The sequence below is a fragment of the Gigantopelta aegis genome, chromosome 15 (genome assembly GCF_016097555.1).
Source record: "Gigantopelta aegis isolate Gae_Host chromosome 15, Gae_host_genome, whole genome shotgun sequence".
In the NCBI taxonomy this organism is placed as follows: domain Eukaryota; kingdom Metazoa; phylum Mollusca; class Gastropoda; order Neomphalida; family Peltospiridae; genus Gigantopelta; species Gigantopelta aegis.
The window spans coordinates 16,489,499-16,506,332 of NC_054713.1; the positions used below are offsets into that span (position 1 = coordinate 16,489,499).

At 35.2% G+C, this 16,834-nt stretch overlaps 1 protein-coding gene and 1 non-coding gene across 3 annotated transcripts; one reads left to right on the forward strand and one right to left on the reverse strand.

Moving 5' to 3' along the window:
• The first annotated feature begins 2,549 nt into the window (after window positions 1-2,549).
• Trnal-uag lies at window positions 2,550-2,631 on the forward strand. The gene has a single exon. It is a non-coding gene; the product is annotated as a tRNA-Leu (tRNA).
• Window positions 2,632-5,302: 2,671 nt separating this feature from the next.
• Window positions 5,303-16,640, reverse strand: LOC121390448 (acetylcholinesterase-like). Of its 2 annotated transcripts, XM_041522267.1 has the most exons (4): window positions 16,506-16,640; window positions 12,633-14,087; window positions 10,281-10,441; window positions 5,303-8,061 (listed from the first exon to the last, which is right to left on the reverse strand). In XM_041522267.1, exons 2-4 carry the CDS (start codon window positions 14,078-14,080, stop codon window positions 7,934-7,936), a joined length of 1,737 nt encoding a protein of 578 aa, XP_041378201.1. In that variant the 5' UTR covers window positions 14,081-14,087; window positions 16,506-16,640; the 3' UTR covers window positions 5,303-7,933. The 2 variants fall into 2 exon arrangements, with proteins under 2 accessions (XP_041378201.1, XP_041378203.1); XM_041522269.1 differs by lacking the exon at window positions 16,506-16,640 and having other exon boundaries at window positions 12,633-14,401.
• Window positions 16,641-16,834: the final 194 nt, after the last annotated feature.

A 16,834-nucleotide genomic window follows, 5' to 3' on the forward strand; every position in this document is an offset into this window, starting at 1 on the left:
TCCTGGCTTAATTTCGTTCTTACAAAATATAACTAATATAATATCTGTTTTCTTTAAAGACAAAGGTTTCAGTGGTGATAAATTGAGATCTTGGATATTATTTGGTTTTAATGAGAGTGGTTCATACAATAAATTTCTTCATTTATTGTTTTCTGCTGTAAGAATGACAATTTATAAACGCAGAAATATTTATAGCATGAAAGATGTTTTATTAGATTGTACAACTTTATTTGATAGAATATTTCAAAACATGTTAAACACTCTTTATATACATATGTGTTTATCAAATAAAGAACATCTATTTATTAAGAAATATATTTCAACAAATAAGTATGTTACAATTTCGGGGACTAATGATATTGTTATTACTTGGTGATCATTATGTTTTTAAAGAGCTATTATACAATTGCATTTTATGTGGGGGGGTTTTTGTTGTGTTTTTTTTTTGGGGGGGGGGTGGGGGGTGGTGGTGGTTCTGTTTGTTGGTGGGGTTTTTTGTTTGTAAGATGTTTTCTTTTAATCATGCATATAATATTGATATGTATAAAGGTTGTTTTTATTTATTTATAAAATGCATTGTTATGTAAATATGTCTATATTATGAATAAACACTTTCAAGAAAGAAAAAAAAAAGGCGCTGGTTTTAGGCACGTCTCTACGGAGGCGTGGGTTCGAATCCCAACGCTGCCAAGTTATCCGTTTGTCATTATTGTTATTACTTTTTAAATTATTACAATTATTATTATTTATATCATCACCATCATTAGCTGTAGCAGTAGTAGAAGTATAATCACCACCACCATCATCAGAAGTTTGTTTTGTTTAACGACACCACTAGAGAACAGTGATTAATTAATCATCGGCTATTGGATGTCAGACATTTAGTATTTCTGACTAGTAGTCATCGGAGGAAACCTGCTAAAAATTTTCTTCGTGCAGCCAGGGATTTTTATATGCTCTTACCCACATACAGGAAAGCACTCACCACGGCCTTTGAACAATTACGGTGTACTGGTTGGAACGCGAAAAACCCAACAATCATGTCTGATTTCACTTTGAAAGTCCAAAAGGACCCTTCACACTGGGATATGCTAACGCCTCCCAATATTTAAGAAGTCGCTGTAATCTAGTGGTCTTGTTAAACACAACACACTACAATATATAATTTGCACTCCCTGGTCAATATTATACGTAGAATAAGTACTCCCCAGTGCATATTATACATGTGATATACACTCCCCCAGTCTATATTATATGTATATTATGCACTCCCCGTACACGTACGCTATGATAGTTTTTAAGAACTCACAAATTATATGTTTTGAGTGTTTTTGATGGTTGTATGGCCAGTGCACATTTCAATTTCAATTTATTTTCGTGCTTATATCCAATTAAGGTTCAAGCACGCTGTCCTGGGCACACACCTCAGCTATCTGGGCTGTCTGTCCAGGACAGTGGGTTAGTTGTTAGTTGGTTAGTCGTTAGTGAGAGAGAAGAGGGTGTAGTGGCCTTACACCTACCCATTGAGCCCTTAAGAACTCGCTCTGGGTTGGAGCCGGTACCGGGCTGCGAACTCTGTACCTACCAGCCTGTAGTCCGATGGCTTAACCTCTGCGCCACCGAGGCCGGTGCACATTGTAAAAGTTGGTATAAATCTCAGTGGCGAATCTAGACGAGGGTGTTGGCCTATGAACCAGGGGCGGATCCGCCCTTGCAAATTTGCAGAATAAAAATAATAACTCATCATGTGTGGTGATTGGATGGATCCCAGAATCTCTTCACCCACCCCTTGATTCCTTTTATTCAGGTTAATATGACAGGAATTATGTGGAGATATCATTGCCAAGCTAAGGTTCATATTTTATAAACAAAAATTCATTACTTCAGACTTACCCCACCCCAGTTAAGTGCAACCTTATATGTACATTGGTACATGGACAACTATTGTTTGTTTAAAAATAATAATGTTTATAATATTTTAACTAAAAGAAGTTACAGGGACGATTTTTAAGACAAAGAAAGAAAAGCGAATTTTAGACGAGCTTGCAAACGATTTTTCGTTGAAAATGGAAAATTATTATATTTAACAAAACAGAAGAATGATGATCAAATAAAGGTAACTTAATTTTGGTGCATGTTAGTGACATATGTGCATATCAGCGTATAAAACAATAAGATACACATGCCATAGATCGATACTACATGTATAGCTGTAAGTAACGATACTAATCATGTATACAATTTACAACGTATATACATTATCGATGCACAAGGGCGGTGGTTTATAGGTTCGTACCTCGGTGCCGGCACCAATCCACAATTCAGCTGACTTATTTTACTGACCACTCAGCTCGAATAGCTGTTGTCTGTTTAAACTCTTCATTACAACAAAATATATGTATAACTCTTATACAAAAAAAAAAAAAAAAAAAAAATATTAATACTGTTGTTCACAGTTTAAACAATTAACTGCACAAACCAAAACAATGCCAAACGAGAAACTGTCCTGTCCGTCCAGTAGCATGTCTTCTGCCAACAGTCGTCTTCGTGGTAGCGTGGCCGAGTGGTCTAAGGCGCTGGTTTTAGGCACCAGTCTCTATGGAGGCGTGGTTTCGAATCCCACCGCTGCCAATTTCTGCTTTTCTCATTATTGTTGTTACTTTTTAAAATTATTATTATTATTATTATTATTATTATTATCGTTATCATTATTATTATTACTATTATTATTGTCTATGTCATCACCATCATTAGCTGTAGTAGTAGTAGTAGTAGTAGTAGTAGTAGTAGTAGTAGTAGTAGTAGTAGTAGTAGTAGTAGTAGTAGTAGTAGTAGTAGTAGTAGTAGTAGTAGTAGTAGTAGTAGAAGAACTACCATAACCATCATCATCAGAAGTTTGTTTTGTTTAACGACACCACTAGAGAACATTGATTAATTAATCATCGGCTATTGGATTTCAGACATTTAGTATTTCTGACTAGTAGTTATCGGAGGAAACCTGCCAGGGATGTTTATATGCTCTTTCTCACAGACAGGAAAGCACATACCACGGCCTTTGACCAATTATGGTGCACTGGTTGGAACGCGAAAAAACCCAATCATGTCTGATTTCACTTTGAAAGTCGAGAAGGACCCTTCACACTGGGATATGCCCACGCCTCCCAACATTTAAGAAATCGATGTAATCTAGTGGTGTTGTTAAACACAACACACTACACTAGGTTCGCCTGCCGATGGGTAAAAGCCACTACACCGACTTCTCTTTAACTAACCGTGCCCCGAGTCAGACCACCGATCTTATCGGAGGCCGGACTCGGTGTAGGCATGCTCGAAACCATTTAACCATAGAGGTATATGAGCACGTTAAAACCATATCTAAGTCTAACTAACCATTATTTAACCGCAGTTCAGATAAATGGCATGAGTGCCAAGGGCAGCGTGCTGTAACCTTAATTTCATATAGGCACGAAACTAAGTCGGAATAATAATAATATTGTGTCGCAGGATCGAAGCACCTCCGTGGATCAGTTCTACTGATTTTTGTTATCTTGTTCCAACCACTGCAACACAACTGATCAAAGGATGTGGTATGTGCTGCCCTGTCTGTGGGAAGATGCATACAAATTATCTCTTACTGCATTAAGAAAAAAGTAGTGGGTTTTCTCAGAATTAACAAATGTTTAACATCCAATAGCCGATGATTAGTTAATCAATGTGCTCTAGTGTTGTCGTTAAACAAAACAAACTTGTTTTAAATCATAAATAATAAGAAAATATTAGTTCAGTCACGTCTCCTGTTTTATCTATTATAATTGTAGTAGCGTGGCCTAGCGGTCTAAGGCGCTAGTTTTAGGCACCATTCTCTTCGGAGACGTGGGTTCGAATCCCATCGCTGCCATTATGTTATTTTATTTTATTTTTTAAATATATAATACTGTAGGTACGTTTAAAATAGAATTGTAGGCCGGAGGTGAGATTTACGTCACCAATAAATACAGGTTAGCTAAATCATAAGCGTCAACTTAATAATGGGGAAATTCTCCTTCTGACAGGTATGTGCTTCCCCCTACCCCTCTCAAAACTTGTGGACAAAAATGTATGGGTTTTTTTTTTTTATCCCACTCTATATAAATATAGATAAAAATATGGTTCATCTTACTAGACACTCGAGCTATACATGAACACATGACACACACCAGCGTACAATTCTCGGACCCATGCCACAATGGAAATAGGCCACGACTGCTTGAAATTGACCCGTTCGTCGTTAATCACAAAAATGCATCTTAATATTTGTTTGTTTGTTTGTTTTCAAGCTAGTTACCAGTCTCAATATTGATGTAACTCACAAAATAGAATTTGTATCTTGGCTTCAAATCCCATGTGAGAATATAGGCCCACATGAAATATTGCTGATTGGCATCCTTTATATTCCTCCAATACATCCCACTTATTGCAAGAAAAATACATTTACTATTATTCAAAATGAAATAAATCAGCAAATAAAATTAGGAAGTCCATTACTGTTACTTGTTGAGTTTAATGCAAAAACAAAATGTTTGCCAGATTATATATCACAATTGATGAAAAAATCCTGATCTTCCCTATTACATAGATAATGACATGATACATTACTTTAATGGTATATCTTAAAATGATAGAGTCTCAGTAAGTCAAGATAGCAGGAGAATAAATAGCCACGACATGCATATCTAATGGTGGATTAAAGAAGGAAGGAAGGAAATGTTTTATTTAACGACGCACTCAACACATTTTTATATACGGTTATATGGCGTCGGACATATGGTTAAGGACCACACATATATTGAGAGAGGAAACCCGCTGTCACCTCTTCATATATATATATGTGTGTCGTTAAATAAAACATTTCCCTTCCTTCATTCAGCGTCAACATTCGTTCGCGTGCCAACCGGCGCACGTGCACGAACTACATATAATTTCTAGAAATAAATACCACGCGGCAATGAAAACAGGTTCACAATATTAAAAGTGCACAAAACAATCAATTAATAAATGCAAGCATGTCGTATAAGAAATATTTATTGAAAGAAAACGAAGCCCATAAATACAAAGTTGAAAAACAAATTAAATGACCGAAATCTGTTTATAAACTATTAAAGGGACATTCCTGAGTTTGCTGCATTGTAAGATGTTTCCGACTAATAAACTATTTCTACGATTAAACTTACATATTAAATATATTTTCTTGTTTAGAATACCAGTATCTGTATATTCAATGTGTTTCTGGTCGTCTTAATATTTGTAAGAAACCCAAACTGGATTTTATCTTTTAATAATTTCGTACGTAAGAAAAAAAATATTTTAGGAAATAAAATGAAATTTTACCGAGTACAAATATTAGAACGATCAGATACACATTTAATATACAGCCACTAATATTTTAATGCCGACGACACTGCACTACTAGCAACTAATGTTCACGATTTGCCTTTTTGGAATATTGAAAACACAAAACTAAATAGCATTTAATGGAAATGCAAATACAAATGACTATAAGAACATATTTACTCTAGGAGATAAGCCTCTTGAAAATGTTAAAGAATACAAATAATTAGGTTTAATGATCACTAAGCAAAACAAATTTAGAATAAAACAATAAAACTCGGCGTGCAATTAAAGCAATATATTTTGTTTTATCTAAAGCCAATGATAACAGTTTACCAATAGATTGCAAGCTTAAACCATTTGACTCAATGGTCCTCCTAATAATTTTGTAACGCTGTGAAATCTAGGGATAAGAAAATGTGGACATAATAGAACATAAAATATTATCCATGTACATTTTCGTAGACGATTATTGCCAGAAAAAAAAGGTACGGCTATCTTTATGTTATATTGGGAACTTTTTTCTTTTCTTTTTCTTTGTATTTTCCCCGCCATTTTCACAATATACAAGTATTATATTGCCACACATACATTTACACATTGCCCAAAAAGTTGAATATAAGCCAATACACACTTGAGAGTTTTTCATATACTAAACTTATAGAAAAGGTTACTATATAGAAGGGTTTTTTGTTGTTGTTGTTTTTCAGTCTTTTATGATACAGTTTTTCCTTGTTTATGAAAATAGTCAACACACCAAAACATTCTCTGTGTTTATCTAGTCCAGAACTATTTTGTCACCCATCTGGTTTGAGTCTGCTGAAAAGTATGATTCCATAATTTCCATTTCTTAATACATTTCTCGTATTTATTCTTATTACAATATGCAGCTTTTTCTAAATTATAATAAACATTTATTTTGACTTTGAGGATTTCAAAACTTGAGGTTTTCTTGTCAAATTTTTAAATATATATATATATATATATATATATATATATATATATATATATATATATATATATATATAGTGTTTTGCCAATGTAACGATGATATTTATAACAGTGTTTTCTTCATGGTACACTAAGAGAAAATTTGGTGGGGCCATGGTAATGTTAGTACCTGTTACTTCCCTTATCCATTTGAATAGCGACTTAATTATACATTGTTTATATGAACATTCAAAAAATAAATGAAAATATGTTTCTATATACTTATTACAAAAGCTGCAATTTGGACTGGTTATCCATTTAATTTTAAATAGGAAATTATTTGTTGGAAGAATTCTTTGAATTATTCGATATTGAAACCATATTAATTTAGTATCTTTTGTCATATTAAAAACACTGTAGTGTTAAGAGTCCACCAAGCATAGTCTCTTTCAATATTGAGTTCCTTATCTCATCTTGAAATATATCTTGGAGCACATAAAGTTGAACATAAATATGTATTATATATATGTTTGGATCCTTTTTTGTTATACAATATTGTATGCATAGACTTTGGCCAAAATAAGAACTCTGAAGTAAGTGTTTGTTTGGAAAGATTGGGCCATCTGTTTAGTATTGCAGCTTTTAACCCTTCAAAAATCGTAAAAGGAGGACGAAAACCATAAAAATCAAAAAATGTACCATAGTTAAAAAACATTACGTCCATATCAAACATATCATGTATATTATTAATGCCTAATAAATTCCAACTTTTATAATAAATGCTTTTATTGTTAATTAAGATTAATGAATTATACCATAATGGTTCAGAGGGTATGTCATCTTCGGATAATTCAACTTTATGTGTATAGTTTGCCAGGATATTAAACACTTCTTTCCTAAATATATTAGACTATTTTTTTTGCCACATAGTCTATGGTAATCATCCCCAACATTGGTAATTGAAATATGTTTGTTAAGAAGTTGACATTGGAGAAGATTAACCCACGACGACTCTGAGCAATTGATTACCGTCCTTATCCAGGTTAATTTAAGAGCGTTAATAAAAAAATATCCAGATTAATCATCTTTAAGCCTCCATTTTCAATTTTTTTTATTAATATTTTTCTGGCTATGCGATCAACAGAATTTTTCTAAATATAAGAGTAGAATATTTGGTTAATTTTGTTTAATGTTTCACAGATAGGTTTGGGAATACTAATAATCAAATGGACCAATTTGGAAAGCGCTAACGTTTGATAGCAACAATTCTTCCTAATAAAGTAAGATGTCTTTTTGACCATGCTTTCAATAATTTTGAATTTTCTTATACTGGGAACTTGGTAGAACGTCGCTAAAAACTAATTATGGACCAAACAATAACAGTCCGACCAACTTTCCGGAATTTCCCGAAAAATCCAGAATTTTTATCACGTACTCGGAATTCCAGAATTGATGCCAAATATCTTGAATCTTTTTCAAATTCACTCGAATTGTTGTTGTTTTAAGCAACTAATTCTTATTACATTCTACATTCTTAGAATTAAATATCTTTATCACTCATTTCAACCTGAGCTCCGTTTTGTCTAGGTGTTAGCGTATATTAATCAAACTTAATGTACATTTTTAAGTGCTGAAACTAGGGTCTGAAAGCGCTTTTCACTGCAAACAAAAGTCCAAACATGAGGGACAGTACTGCAGTCTTTCCTTTCGTTTGTTCAGCGTGGCTCGTATCGCTCGTATTGCATGGCTTAGAATCATTGGTAGCTGAAAAAAGAATGATCATAAAAATTAAATACTTATATCTTTATTATAGTGCAGATGAAATATTTTGTTTTGTTTAAAGACATCATAAGAGCACATTGATTTATTTATCATCTGCAATTGGATGTCAAACATTTGGTAATTTTGACATTTAGTCTTACAGAGGAAACTCGCAACATTTTTCCATTAGTAGAAAGCTATCAGACAGGATAGCACATACCGCAGCCTTAGATATACCAGTATTGATGATAAAGATTAAAGCAACTACCCTGAGTTTGCTGTACTGTAGGATGGTTTTGACTAATAACATTTTGTAACGACTAGTATTACATAATAACCTTTTTTGTTTTGTTTGGAATAATAGAGACTGTACATTCAAGTGTGTTTCTGATCGTTCTAATATTTGTAAGTAGATCAAACTGGCTTTATTTGCCTCATAATTTGGTACGTATGAACAAACATGTATATTAGGGAATAAAATGATGTTTGGCCTAGTTCTGCAAACACTAGTACGATTGATATGCAACCAGCAATATTTTATTTAGGTAAATATATTTAACATGTAATTACACTCGTTAAAATATCTGTTTAATATACCACCATTAATATTTTATTGAAGAAAATATATTTAATGTGTAATTACAGTTGTTAAAATATATCTGTTTAATATGCCACCACTAATATTTTATATAGGAAAATATATTTAATATGTAATTACAGTTTAATATGCCACAGCTTATATTTTATATAGGAAAATGTATTTAATATGTAATTGCAGTCGTTAAAATATTTCTGTTTAATATATCACCGCTAATATTGTATTTAGGAAAATATATTTAATGTGTAATTAACACAGTCATTAAAAAGTGTATGCTTAACACACAACCAGTAATATTATATTTAGGACAACATATTTAATGTGTAATTAATACAGTTGTTAAAAGGCATATGCTTAGTACACAACCACTAATATTTTATTTACGTAAATATATTTAATGTGTAATTGCACTCGTTAAAATATCTGTTTAATATACCACCACCAATATTTTATTTAGGAAAATATACTTAATGTGTAATTAATACAGACATTAAAAGGTATATGCACAACCACTAATATTTTATTTACGTAAACATATTTAATGTGTAATTGCACTCGTTAAAATATCTGTTTAATAATATTATACCACCACTAATATTTTATTTAGGAAAATATATTTAATATTTAATTACAGTCATTAAAGAGTCTTTCATAGTCGACGTCATCTTATCAATCACTGAAAAAAGCACGATAGTTCCTTTATCTTCAAAATATACAAAATAGAAATGGGGCAGAAGAACAAACAGACATACAAAGAAGAACGAATTGGACAAGTTACCAAAAAAAAAAAAAAAAAAAAAAAACGAGATTGTGTTTATTTGTTTTGTTTAACGACACCACAAGACGACATTGATTTACTAATCATCAAATATTGGATGTCAAATATTTGGTAATTCTGATGCGTAGTCATCAGAGGAAACCCGCTGTATTTTTGTTAATGCAGCAAGGGATCTTTTATATGCATCATCCCGCAGACGGCATAGCACATACCACAGCCTTTGTTATACCAGTCGTGGTGTACTGTTTTGACATGCACTCATGAATCACTGTTAAAACTGTGGTATCAGGTGTTCGCGAAAGGTGAGCACATCTTGCCCCACTGGTTGCACCCGCCATAATTACTGCAACCACAGCTACCATGTCAGTCACTTCATTTTAAATGCAGAGAATCATCTCTGTCGGTTGAGCGCTCGCTTGAGGTGTTTGGGTCACATTGAACTGATTGGGTTCTTTCTCGTTCACACCAGTGCACCATAACTGGCCAAAGGCCGTAGTATATGTCTTCCTTTCTGTGGGAAAATGCATATAAAAGACCTTTTGCTATGGAACAATGTAACGGGTTTCCTCTGATGCCTTCGAATCGAAGGCCGTGGTATGTACTATTCTGTCTGTATGATGATGCATATAAACGATCTCTTGCTACTAACGAACATTTTTAGCGGGTTTCCTCTCTAAGTCTATATGTCAAAATTACCAAATGTTTGAAATCCAAGAGCCGATGATTAATTAATCAATGTGTTCTAGTGGAGTCGTTAAGCAAAACAAACTTTAACTTTTCATCTAAAACGCATTTTTTTTACAGAATACCTCAAATTAAAGTAATAAAATGGTCGGATGTTCTCACCTTTGATTTTCGTCAGTAGCTTTACAGTCTTCTGCCAAAACATGCATTTTCTGTAACGTAGACCCTGTCCAGTTGAGATGGTTTTGTTCAGGACAATGTACTTCATTTCCTGATTGTCGTACATGGGCCAGGTTGACTGGGTTTGTGCATTATTTGGATCACTGAATAAAAGAGGGGTTTTGTCATTATGTTGTAGTTGGGGTCGTTCTGAAGTATGTATTAATACCTTTACATATAAATGTTTTCTCTGCGATTAATATTTATGTTTTAGTTTCACGAAGTTCAAAGACAACGAATTGCGGCTTCTGTAGAAATTTGAATATACATACATTATGACATTAATATAATAAAATAAATTAAATTAATGTGCATACATACATACACACACACACACACACACACACACACACACACACACACATAATACATATATAATAAATACACACATACATACATACATACATACATACATACACTCCTGTCAATCTACCTGACCATTCGTTAGATGAAAATTGTGAAATAACTCCAATTGAACAACCCCTGATACATGGTTCAAAAGACGAAACAGACCTCTTGAGACTTCAACAAGAGGCCTTATGGATTCGTACATTACAGACAAAACAGCCATTTGAGATCAATATTGAATCTAGTAAGCCCCCCCCCCCCCCCCCCCCCCCCCCCCCCCCCCCCCCGCACCCACCGCCTAAGCCTGCGTCTAAACCTCTAAACCAGTCCATATTTCAGCGGTTGGTTGGTTTGTTATCCCTTTTCCTAACAATCTTCTAAAAACAAACACATCGTATTCGGCTGATAAACAAAACATAAAACTAGCCAAATAAATTTAAAACAAGACTGACCGAAAAGCAGTTATATTTTGTATATCACAACAAAATAATATTGTTTTAGCTGGGGTTTTTTTTTTTTAATTCCTACATCATACATAAACTGAGTTTTGTTAAACTAAAATTCAACGAAATTAAACACACACACATACACACACACACACACACACACACACAGAGAGAGAGAGAGAGAGAGAGAGAGAGAGAGAGAGAGAGAGAGAGAGAGAGAGAGAGAGAGAGAGAGAGAGAGAGAGAGAGAGAGAGAGAGAGAGAGAGAGAGAGAGAGAGAGAGAGAGAGAGAGACTATATGTCAAAATTACCAAATGTTTGACATCCAATAGCCGATGATTAATAAGTCATTGTGCTCTAGTTTCACGTAATTTCAATCTGACGAGTGTGAAAAACAGCGCACGTTACGCTCAACAAACGGCACACGTAAAATAGATAGGTATATTTATTTCCACTGTTGTCATAGCTCATTTAGCTGATAGGAAGGTTCTTTTATTAAAACAATACAAATTAAAAACATGGCAGTGGCTTCCATGCTGTCGTTAAACTGGTATTTCTCTTTGTTGAACAAATCGGGAAATACTGGAGAGCGATTTTTGACTCGCCTTAGCATATTGAGGTGTAATACGTAAATACATGTAATAGTCAACCTCTACATATATACAATATATATATATATATATATATATATATATATATATATATATATATATATATATCATACATCAATACACACTAGCCAGTGCCAGGTTTACCCACTGTGTCATGCACGTAGCACGTAGGCCCCATGTGTATGGTTGAGTTAAAGAGCATCTTGTTTATGGATGTCTCAATAACTCAGAACGTATCGTTGCAAATCCACAAGCTGCTTGTGGTTCGGTGCCATAGGATCGAGTCCCAGCAACGGCATGGGACGATTTGTGAGGCTAGAAAATATTAAATTATCCCCTGTGCGTTAATATCTTTGTATGTAATAGTCAACCTCGACATACATACCATATATAGACATGCATACCTTAATACATACATACGTGCATACATACATACACACATGCATACATGCACATTACATACATGCGTACATACATGCACACACACACATATACATACATACATACATGCATATATACATACATACACACATACATACACACATACATACATGCATACACATTACATACATACATAAATACATACATGCATGCGCACACACACACACACACACACACACATACATACATACATACATACCTACATACATACATACATGAGGAAATTTGTGAAGGCAATAAAGGATTTTAATATCCCCTGTGCCAGTGCGTCATTGAATATATGTATGTTTAAGTAAAAAACCCGACATACATACAATAGAGATATTCAAAATATAAAAATACATACACACATGCATACATCAATACATCAATACATACCTACATACATACACACATACATACATACATACATTAATACGTAAATACATAAATAAAAACACTGTCATTACCCAGTTTTCGCAAAGCTAGTCCAGTAATGCATAATATGTTGACTGATTCTCTTATCATCGTTTGTAAAAGCCAGACTGTCGTTCAGAGGATGCCCAAACACCAGTTCCAGATCACACGTGTGAGCCACACCCATATGTTCAGGGAAGGGACAAAGAGCAGACCTGTGTTCCAGAGAGTACATGAACACCTTGTTGCCTATCGCGGAATAAGACATTGCAAATGATGCTGCTGGACACATGAAAGCAAGGTCGCTAAGGAGGTCTTCGGTGAGTGCGTAGTAACTCGGGCGAAGCGACGGCACTGTGGACTCTGCATACTCGTTCACAACAGCTGGGTATATGGACTTGTCTGCATACGGGAAGGCTGCCAGGTATGCAACTCCCGTAAATTGAGTTTTGTTAAACTGACCAGAGAAATTAAATGCTCCTTCATTTTTAGTCACCCCTATAATGACGCTCGTGTTTTTCACATCCCCCTTGAGAAGCATCTGTTCTGGATGATATGGTAGAAAATGTCCGTCAACGATCGGCGCCCATGGAATAGGGTTAAATTTCGACATTGAAGATAGTTGGTTGTCCACAATCGACTGAGGATCAGTCTTTAACATGCATTCCATCATAGGCACCTCTTCAACGGTAGGACATCCTAACAGTGTTGCTAGACCTATAGATGTGCCTTTCAAAGAGGATGTGTCTAGTAATGCCCATTTGGCTTCGGCTGTTCCACTCTGTAGGATGGCGAACTGAAAGAGGTCCCGGGATAGAGGTGAAAGTAGATGATGATTCACCGAAGCTGCTCCAGCACTCTCACCGAACAGAGTGATCCGTTTCGGATCTCCTCCAAATCTGTGTATGTTGTCGTGAATCCACCTCAGTCCTAACACCTGGTCTAGCATGCCTTGGTTGCCTGGAGCAGAGTCACTTCCAGTGTAGAAGAATCCAAAAGCACCCAGACGATAATTGATAGACGCTACTATGACGTTATTAACTACGGCCAGATAGTGTCCCTGACATAGTGGACGATTAATTGAATTCGAGATAAAAGCGCCTCCGTGTAACCACACAAGGGTAGTCAGACTTTCTGTGCTGTTAGCTGGAGCCCAGATATTAAGGTACAGACAATCTTCGCTGCGAGTCAGACCATCAGATCGTAACCAATAAGGGGTGCTTTCGTGCCACTGCAAACAAGAATTTTTAGGAATTCTCGCATCCATAATTTGTTCTCCCCATGCAGGTAAAGTTTCTGGTTTTTTGAAACGTAAACTACCCACCGGTGGCTTGGCGAAAGGAATTCCATAAAAACTGTTGATTGTCTTATTGAGAATGACCTTCCTGAGACCTATGACCTGGCCGTGCGTTGTGTTGACAATTGGGTCATCTGCCTGACCTTTCATAACAATGGCCACGACCACAAGACATTGCGAAATAGTTGACGCTATTGTTGACATATTTGCACTAAAATAAAAGAGTAATTATAACAATAGCATTAATCACAATAACAATAACAGTAACAGTAAAAAAAACAAAACAAAAAACAAAAAAAACAAAAAACAATAATAACAATAACAATGCAATTTAGAATTCCGCATTTCAAAACCTTAAGATATCTGCTGTTTACCAAGCAAGTTGTCTCATTTCATTTCCAAAACGTACGCGTTTAAAGTGATAGACACTAGTTTTTAAAACCGTTTTTGATCATTTAAATTAGAAATACTTATATTTTATTATTTAGAATATTTATTTTCGTACACGAGAAGTGGTTCAGGTCATCCACGTGTTTTTGTTTTGTTTTTTTAAACCCTGAAAGGCATTTTTCATCATTCTAAAACTTCACATTCGTCAGAGAAATACAGGTTATTGGGGCACGCTCTAGTTATTTTAGACAGTATTTTCCCCATTTAAACATCACAGACTTCAGCTTCTCTCTGTTGTAACCGTATCCAGATACGTTGCATGTTCATAGATTATTTAAAGTTAGTGTACTTTTTCATGGGTTGAAACTAGGGTTTGCGTCTTAAATCCTGCATTCCTCGAAACCTTTCCACTAAATACATTTCTAAAAATACGATTTCGCTGGCACCTGTAAACATAAGCACCTGATAATACAATTTTATTAGACTATGAATAAAACGTATCTCAGGGGCTTTCTAGAAATCTTCAAATGATAAACAGTTAAAGTTTGTTTAACGATACCACTGGAACACATTGATTTATCGATCATCGGCTATTAGATGACACAATTTAATACATGGTAGTTTTGACGTATAGTCTCAGAAAAGAAAACTCGCTACACTTTTCCATTAGTAGTAAGGGATCGTTTTATATGAACCATCTCACAGATAGGAGAACACATACCACGACCTTTGATTTTACCAGTCGTGGTGCACCTCAAGCGAGGACTTTACCACTGGGCTACGTTCCGCCTCATATAAAACAACAACAACAAAACAGATAATTATTTATAAAATGAAGAAACATAGTGTTATTTGGGTAATTAAAAATATGTCACCTCTAATCCTGCTCTTTGGGAGTGGCTCCAACCTATAGTCGCGGTACTAGATAGAGGTTCATGGAATCATCCACAATTCTGCCAAATGCTCATTCGACTCTGCATTGTGCAGAGATACGGCCCTGATCCTGTCGTATGCTTTTGTTGTTAATATTTTTCACTGTAAGGCGCAGTATGTTTTACCCATCAGATTAACTGCGCAGTCGCTGTCCTTAAAAAGGAATAGCTGTTTTTACTGGGTCGAGTTTCTGCTCGTGGACTATTAGTCCCCGAGTGCGTTATTAGCCCCGTTGCAAATTAAAGATTGCTGTATATAGATACTAAATTGTTACGTTAGTTTTCAAATGAGTCTGTGACAGTACATTTTCTTAATTACCAGTTACTGTCCTTCTATTTTCATGATACCCACTTGGATACGACAATGGTCTGTGAAATGGCGTGCAAATAGGTTCTAAAATCTGCTAATTGACACTTGTTGTTCGTATATTTTATATCAAGTTGAATGCACTTAGAAAATACTCAACGAGCAACGAGGTAATACCGTTGATCTTGCACAAGCGAACTGATGTTTGACATCCAATGGGCGATTATTAATAAAGTGGTGTCGTTAAACAAAACATTTTGTTTTTTCAGCAACTGCGTTTGACACGGTTATTTGGGCTTGTATTTGTTGTGGAATACCCGGTGGTCGAGCGGTTACGATCGCAGACTTGGACAAATAAAAATGATTTTTGTTAAAAAGATCGCACACTGGTAAATTCATGCGAATCGACGCAGTAGGTTTGTGGATTTAAATGTTTTATACTATTTGAACTTGACATAAATTCAGCTTTCAAATATATACATCCAGTAGCTATTCATGTTAATATGTGTACTGTCCTAACTGGTATGTATTATTCGTGTTCCAGGCGATTCTCTAACATCAGTGGATCAGTCCTGTCTCTCCAGCCGCGACATGTGCTTGTCTCTTGTGGCTATCCGTGCCACGCACCTGCCATTTCCTATCAGCTTTACCTGTGTAGTCTGACCGCTTCGGAGAGAAGTATGTTGTTTATTTTGTTTAAAGACTCCACTAGAGCACATTGACTTATTAATCATCGGCTATTGGATGTCAAACATTTGGTAATTTTGACATATAGTCTCTCTCTCTCTCTCTCTCTCTCTCTCTCTCTCTCTCTCTCTCTCTCTCTCTCTCTCTCTCTCTCTCTCTCTCTCTCTCTCTCTCTCTCTCTCTCTCTGTCTGTGTGTGTGTGTGTGTGTGTGTGTGTGTATATACAAAAATGAACCTGTGAACTCGTGTGTTATGTGTGCGTGGTCTGTTTGTATATTTATCCATTTTAATATTTAAAACAAACAATACTCACCGCTATTTTACGTACACGTTCCACAAGCTAATATCTGTATTAAGAGACAGACATGTCAAAAAGCCTATCGCGGTTTGCCTCTTTGTACAACTTGAAAAGAACTATGTCACAGTAACTCGCCCAGTACCCTAGTCGTAATATGCATGACTTCACATCAGTACAAAGAGGATATCAAGTTTTTAAACTTATTAATAGCGCTTTTGAAACAAATAGAGAAGTCGTACTAGTTAGGACGTTGTACGCGCTATTGTCATGCGAAGTCAAAATTATAGAGTGAAGTCACTCCTCTCTTAAACTTTTGAGAGGGCGAAAGTTTGTTATACGATTCA

What these genes read in the sequence shown, in the direction of transcription:
- LOC121390448 (XM_041522267.1), bottom strand. Translation starts at nt 14,080, where the DNA reads ATGTCAACAATAGCGTCAACTATTTCGCAATGTCTTGTGGTCGTGGCC. An exon ending in ACTAGCTTTGCGAAAACTGG is followed by an intron (nt 10,442 to 12,632) that starts GTAATGACAGTG and finishes TCTTTTATTCAG; the next exon opens with TGATCCAAATAATGCACAAA. An exon ending in GCTACTGACGAAAATCAAAG is followed by an intron (nt 8,062 to 10,280) that starts GTGAGAACATCC and finishes TTCTTTTTTCAG; the next exon opens with CTACCAATGATTCTAAGCCA.